At 39.2% G+C, this 7645-nt stretch overlaps 1 protein-coding gene across 3 annotated transcripts in view; it reads right to left on the bottom strand.

Annotated features, from left to right (window-relative positions):
* Positions 1–6236, bottom strand: part of LOC137976347 (uncharacterized) — a 52404-nt gene extending 46168 nt beyond the window's left edge. The window contains exons 1-4 of one of the 3 annotated variants that reach the window (XM_068823684.1): positions 5955–6236; positions 3019–3101; positions 1319–1516; positions 961–1007 (exon numbers count right to left, since the gene is read on the bottom strand). In XM_068823684.1, coding sequence (XP_068679785.1) covers positions 961–1007; positions 1319–1516; positions 3019–3101; positions 5955–5981 — 355 coding nt within the window. In that variant the 5' untranslated portion in view covers positions 5982–6236. The remainder of the gene's footprint in view (positions 1–960; positions 1008–1318; positions 1517–3018; positions 3102–5954) is intronic. The other 2 variants (XM_068823685.1, XM_068823686.1) reach the window with 2 other exon arrangements.
* Between the last annotated feature and the right edge of the window lie 1409 nt (positions 6237–7645).

The raw sequence follows: 7645 nt of genomic DNA, 5'->3' as shown, positions 1-7645 counted from the left end.
TTCTAGTATTTTTTGAACAGCAATTTCTTCATTCAACACAGTTTTCCATAGATTTTGCATAACAACCAGCAGGTACAAACCACAGGTCTCAGGTCACAGGTCGTGTTCACAGGTCTCTGTTTTACCAATTTACAGAAACAAACCTAAACATTCATTATTTTAAGCTAACCTTAGGCATAATTAGACCTACAAGTAACTGTCATGTAAACAAGAGTTTTTAGGCCTAAGGTTAGCTTTAATGAATGCTTAAGTTTGTTTCAGAGACCAGTGTTTTGTACCTGCCCCATAACAACAGGAACGTGCACGGAACGTTCGTAGGTTAGTAACCAGGCATTAGATCAAATGTGAAGATGGAAAACTGGACACCAGAAGCAGCCTTTTTCAGATCTTACCGCAGATAAGTTGCAACCCTGATTTCTAACGATGATTTTTGGAAAAAAAGGTGCGGCTTATCCGCGGGTGGTTACAGTTATCGAAAATGGAGGACACCAGGTAAGATAAACATGTAATATGGAGGTGAGAAGACAGAGTCGTAAAACAAGATGGTATTTTTTTAAACAGGCAAGAATTGTGATGTTTCTTTCCAGCTCAGATATTGCAGAGTTAAATAATTACCAGCATGGGAACAAGGTTTAAGAAGCCATGGGAGTATTGAACAAGGTTGGAAAGGTATTCAAGAAAGCTCTTAAAAGAAATTTGTCACAGCACACTAACATGTAACCATTATGCACAACATTTAATTCGACAATAATGGTGGTTGGTCACCAAATTGACCGAAAGTTTGCAAATTACATGTAATGGACAACAGCTTTCCAACACCCAGTTGGTTCATTGTTGGCCAATGGTCAGACACATTAGATGGTGCATTAATGGGATTACATTCACTGGTTACAAGCCAGTGTCCACTGTATGGTCAGTAATTATAAACTCTATAAGTTTGTACAAAACAAGATTTTTCACCAATTTTCTCCAAAATTGTTCGGCTGTCTTCTCCAAACATACGAAACCTAGTTAAAAAGACAAAACCAGACATTTCATTTATTTAAATAATTATTGAGTTCGATTTATTAGACAAGGTTGCTACAGTACATACATCCTACCCAACATTAATAAAATACATGTATGCAACATTTATATTCATTATAATGCATCTCAGATGGCTAATGTACATGTACACTGTTTACAAACAGTTCACATTCTGTGTGCTTACAACCCACTTCCCGTTACCTTTTAACTCTACCATTGACCCTACGTTTTTAAAGAATAAGCTGGATATCAATCAACAGAATACTGTATTTAAAAAGAACTTGATGCATACCTCTCGGCATACTGCCTTGCTTGCCAACAAAACATGGGATATGGATTGTATCGCAACTCTGCTTCATTGCTTAACTGTTTCATCCATGTTTTCATCACATGAACTAACCCTGTTTCATCCAAATATTCTCTTACTACAATATCCCTTCCTGTGCTACTGGCAGCTGACTGGGGTGGCACAAAAAAAGAACTCCTGTCACTAAAAAGCAGGAAGAGAGCAGAGAATATGGATCACAAAGAAGCAAAATAGTGCAGCTTAAATTACAATGAATCTATGGGATTTTGGCCAAATTCAAACCTCTATAACTCTAATGCAGAAAGGCAGATTTCAAAAATTTTAAAATATTTTTAGTCCCTTTATTAATAACATTAACTCAAGGGAAAATTTGATTGATCATTGCACAAGGCTGTGACAACGTATGAAAATTGGATATTACAAATCTTGTCAGGTCGCTTCAAATTTTGCAGGAATTTGCTTGAGCTTGTTTACAAGGATTTATATGAAATGTACACATTTCATTTTACGGTCATTATATAGTGTACTGTAGCTTGATTCTGATCATCATACAGTATTTCATGAAAATAATCTCAATATATACATGTACCAGTAAGTGCTTTTTGAGAGGTATTCTTTCTATCCACAATTGATCACAAACCTTCACCCTTTGACTCCCAAGGTGGCCTGAACCGGCCACACTTAGTAAATACTCTGTCTAACGCCAGACGATTTTACTCGCCAATGGGGAACCCAGCTGGGAGTCAATGGGTTAAAGGATTTATAACAGTTCAAACTCGGCAAAATTCCCATACATTCACAGACTGTAATTTAAGCTGTGTTTGCCCCACAACCAATATGGCATCAGAAACCGTGAAAAGGCCTATTCACTTGGTTTCTACAATTGGAAGCCAGGACCTGAATTAAAATTAATAATGATGGGCCATTAGCTGTTTACGTGAGCTTGAGGGTAACTCTGTCATGGCCTAGCATTCCGTCAACGATTGCAGCAATACTCTCAGTCACTTTGTGCTACAGATACTGGGATAAGCTCAATTACAATAATTATGCAGTTGATTTAAGTTTAAGAAAAAAAAGGCCTCATTCAACTTTATGTCACCTTACATTGCAAGTCCAACGTAATGCAAAACTGAATTATTAAAAATTATATAACCCTATAAATTATGTGATAACAATGATTTAAGACTCCAGTGACACCTCCCCTTTCCAAGTACATTGTATTAAGGATGGTGCCTACTATTGTTATTGTGCATACGTTCTGCACAACTCCAGATACTTGGATTTCCTATCGGTGATCCTTACTAATGCAGGGATATTTTTGCACGCTTTAAAACTATGCCGGCATAGAACTTTAGTAGATCTTTGTAAGTACTCTTGGTATCCAATAGAAAATTGGGGGTAACCATGCATTCTTTAGAAATAATTAAGCTTCAATTTGAGAAAGAAAGCCATACATTGCTTTGTATTTTAGAGCTTTTTACAAATATTGTTCATGAATTATCTTAAGTTTGAAAAATGCGTGGTTACCCCAATTTTCTTGTTGGATTTTAATAACACTTGTTAAGATATACCTTTTCTGCAAAATCATAAATCCAGGCAAACATACCTTTGAATTAGTAGGCACCGTCCTTAAAGATTAAGTTTTGCATGCAATAAAATCAACCAGAAGAAATGTATGAGCTCACCTGGAAGGTGAACTTTCTCTTGATGATGCTGTCCCAGCAATGTCAAATACAGGGGTCACACGAAAAGCCGCTTTTCCTTTCTTCTAATTAAAAAGAAAACGACTCATAGTACTTATAATTATCATGCTGTGAGTCTTGAGTCCACGTACACAATGTACACAGCAAACAAAACAATGAACTTATAAATCTGTTATGAAAAGCATGTAAGCACAGCCATATTAATTCTTACGTAAGACCTGCAAGGTGTTCTGATGAGTGAAAGATCATCAACTGTTATATACACTGTAACCCATTGTCAACCAAAACTACAATCTTTGAAAAGAAAACTTTAAAAAATTAATGTATCTAACCCTAGCGACAAGCACGCCTTCGCCAGAAGACTGCTGGGTACCCCTGGTCGGGCTAAGTTTGTTACCACGGGTCCACGGCAGTTTCAAGAAGCCTACATTGTATTTCAAAATTTCAATAGCTGACTGAGCAAGCTCTGTTCAAAAGAAAGCTTCCCGGTGAAAACTATTTGAATGGACTTGGATAGCAAGTGAATTGATAGGGACCTGCAAGCTCTCTTCTTTGATTTTATGGAGAAATCGAGGACAGAGGTTACTTTCTAGCCCAATTTTTTCTCCTCGAGCGACAGCCATTCTGGAAAGGACTGTTCAGCCTTGTCTTTCTCCTACAAAATGTAGCAGTGGAACATCAAATTGGTGTCAAAAAAGCTTCAAAATGGTCTGAGACGCCGGTAAATAACAAAGATTACATGTATGCAACGCGGCAACAAGGTAAGTTACCTTTATTCACAGAATATTACATTTTATGCCGTTTCTATGATTTCCCACATAAACCTTTGTTTTTTGGGCTTCAAAACACAATACCAATAGATCAAGTGTCACTTAAGTGCCCGTGTCGTGAGCTTGGGCCACCTGTGCAGGCATGCAAGGTATTTTACCAAATACAGTCAACTCTCTCTCAGACGGACACCATCGGGATCGGCCTCAGCTGTCCGTCTTAGAGAGGTGTCCGGCTTATAGAGAGTCGACATAGCATGACCCTAGGAAATTTAAGACAATAATGCTGAACCTATGCACAGTGAATACGCGTCTGTTTAAAGTTTGTTTTAAGTTATTTGCTTGAACGAAACCTACCTGTTTTAGATTACAATACAATTTGGTTGTCACCTTTTAAATGACAACCATTTTTTAAATGACAATTTGGTTTTCACCTTTTTTGAATGGGACAATGACTGATTTAATTTTAACTTGTATTGTATGTATTCCGGCAACAAGATGAGAGCTGTTAATTACACGTCTGGTGTTAAAAAGAGTCACGTACAAGAATTTTTCTTCCCTAAATCGTAATTTGCGGTCACATTCAGCACCTCACAAGTGTCCGTTGACGATTTCAAAGTGTCCGTTGTCTGTCTTATGGAGGTGTCCGTCTTATAGAGAGTTTGGTTATAGTAAAATGACTAAGAAACGGCCAGGACCAGCACCAGGTGTCTGTCTTATAGAGGTGTCCGTCTTACAGAGGTGTCCGTTAAGAGAGAGTTGACTGTACAGTTGTCTGTTAAACTGGGCTAGTATATTGAGATGATAAGCAATAAAGTTACTTTATACATTAGGTGGTCTTCACGTTACACATCATCGCCGCCATGTTGGTAGACGAAAAGAAAAGATCTCTTGGTTGGGAAGCAAATGCGGCTTAACCCTTTGACGTCCAAACTGGCCTATTAGCCGGCCAGACTTAGAATTTTACTCTGTCTAACGCCAGACAACTTTACTAGTCAATGGGGAACCCCTGGGAGCCAATGGGTTAAATTACAGCTAATGTATGGGAGTTTGGCCAAATTCAAATCTCTATAACTCTGCTGCAAAAGGCAGATTTCAGAAATATTAAAATTTTTTTAGTGATTTTATTAATTAATATCATGCACTCAACCGAAAGTTAGATCATTGCTCAAAGCATAATTATATAACATTTGAAAACTGGATATTAGAAAATTTCGCGGGAATTTGCATAATTTTGTTTACAAGAGTTTATATGAAATTTACAAATTTCGTTTACGGCTGTTATTATAGTTTGATTTTGATCGTCATACTGCACAAAAATAATCTCAATACAAGTGCTCTTTGAGAGGTGTTTTCGCTATCCACAATCATCAGACATTAAAGGATTTATAATGGTTCAAAGCTGACAAAATTCCTATACACATGTATATTCACAGTAATTTATGCCATGTTTGCCCCCCAACCAATAGGGCGTCAGAAACCGTGAAAAGGTCTACTGTACATAACAATAACAACTGTCAATGGACAAGTGTCAATGGATTTAGCACTAGAGCACTAATAATGCACCTACATGTATCACTGTTAAGCCCCAGGGAGGGGGGGTCGGGCTAACCACAGGAGTTTGATCGTGAGGTCTGTCCCCAGGGTAGGGATTTTGATCGTATGTGACATCCCCAGGCTAGCGATTTTGATCATACAAAGGACATTTTACCACCTTCACTTGCCGCCGGGTGGACATTTTGACCTTTTATTTTGTCGCAGGGGTGGGGAATTTGAAGATTTTTAAATGAAAATGAAAAAATCCCCCCCCCCCTCCCTCCCTGGGGCTTAACATTGATGGGTGCATAATTATTGGGGTAATGAAATTAACCTAAATCAAATCAATGATTGGTTTTTGAGGGGAGGGGAAAAACCGGAGTACCCGGAGAAATTACCTCTTGGAGAAGAGAAGAAAATCCAACAAACTGAGCCCACATATGACGCCCAGTCTGGGAATCGAACCCGGGTCACATTGGTGGGAGGCGATTGCTCTATTAACCACTACGCCATCCCTTCCATCCATTATTACCTGGCCTGTGACTCTCCACATTGCTTGCAAATCATATAGACGAGTTCAGGGCAGACTTTAACTACAAAACAATCGCAACTCACCAGAACTTCAGGACGTATCTGTGACATCGTTTTCTCAGCTCAGAATACTTCGGATGGGAGAGTCAGTCGACAGCTACAGTGCCGGGAATCACCTCCCGTTGTTGAGACCAAAAGTGAAAACATGGAGTTAGAGTACTACTCCATGGAGCACTCAAATAGAGTTCCCATAAAAATAGTTTAGAAGTAAAACAAAATCATTTTTCGACGTCGCATGTCCACACCTGCAACCCTGCAATAAGTTCAAGTTTTCAACCGTTCAACCAGGGTTCTGCGGCCGCCATATTGAAAAAAGATAATCCGCTGGCCATCTCCAGTACAGGCACAGGCCCCCCAATCTCAGTGTGAGCATGCCCGACAAAAATATAAGGATTTGTAGAATTTGTATGGGAATCCCCATAAAAGGCTTAAGAAGTAATAACTATTATATGAAAATAATCTCAATTACAAAGCCTAACCTTATTGCCATTGTGAGTAGCTTCCTTCCTGTGTGGTTATTTTCCAGATCTGGCGCGATTTGAGCCATTTTTCAATTTCTCGGTTGTCAACGGTTATAATAAAATCCCATTGAAGGCCGGAGACTGAATTCTCAGGAGCCACCAATTTGAGTCAAGCAAATCGCAACCGCCGTCATGTATTTATCCTTTTACAGATCGATAACAACAACACCAACCCTATGATGAAAACACCGTTCTTAGCAAAAATATGAAATAAAAAATGGTGGTAACCGTACTCGTTTAGGAGAAATTAGCCACTCCTTGACGAATTAAGCTTGGCGAGGATGAAAACCCGCCATGCTAGCTAATGCGCTCGCCAATGACGCAAGAGATTATGCGCAGTAAGGTTGCTGAATGTAAAACCTACGAATCACCTTAAATTATCCTTTACGCGCGCCCCGCCATGGTGGCCGTGCGTGGAGTAAAATAGGGACAGTGCCGACCTCATTAGCTCCTTGCCAATTTCAAAAAGATCACCCCTTGGCAAAAGAACTAATTCTCAAAAAAAGAAAAGTGTTGTTTTGGCGTAACTCAGATGTGATAAACGTTGACGAGATTGATCACATTTCTTGATTTAAATTTTGTTTTCACTCGTATGATTGATTACAAACCGAATTGGACTCCACTCAGTCCTATTACTATTACTTTTTCTGACAGTTGCGGGGAATTAAGGAACCGAGTCAGTCCTTCGTCACTCCTTCGCCACCAGCAGTAACAAAAACAATATGACTATAATTATGAAATCAACCCACGGTTGTTGAGAAGGTGGATAACGCTACCCACCGGATAAATCACTTCCCAGCGGGTAAACACCAGCAAAACCAATTGAGTTATCCCGTGGACAGCGCTATCCAACCTTCGAACAACTGGGGCCAGCATTGTGATCCCAGTTGGGACCTGTCCGAATGACTTTGGGCATTCGCTACAGAATTATGAAGGGCGTAGCTCAATATCTTTGGGCTGAAAGAGGGAAACACATACGTACATACGCATCGTGGGCCAATTCGAAACTCGTGTGGTTTACGGTCATTTCGTTTCATGGTCAGATCGTTCCAAGTCAGATCGTACCACAAAATAGTCAGTTCGTTCCAAATATGAAAATCCAGTTAAATCTGTTGAGTGCACTTTCACTTTATCCTAAGTGGTTTAAAAACAAACAAGAAACGAATAATTTTGTTGTCTTGTTCTTAATTGAAC

The sequence above is a fragment of the Montipora foliosa genome, chromosome 11 (genome assembly GCF_036669935.1).
Source record: "Montipora foliosa isolate CH-2021 chromosome 11, ASM3666993v2, whole genome shotgun sequence".
Classification (NCBI taxonomy): Eukaryota; Metazoa; Cnidaria; class Anthozoa; order Scleractinia; family Acroporidae; genus Montipora; species Montipora foliosa.
This window is presented reverse-complemented; position numbering and strand designations above follow the sequence as displayed.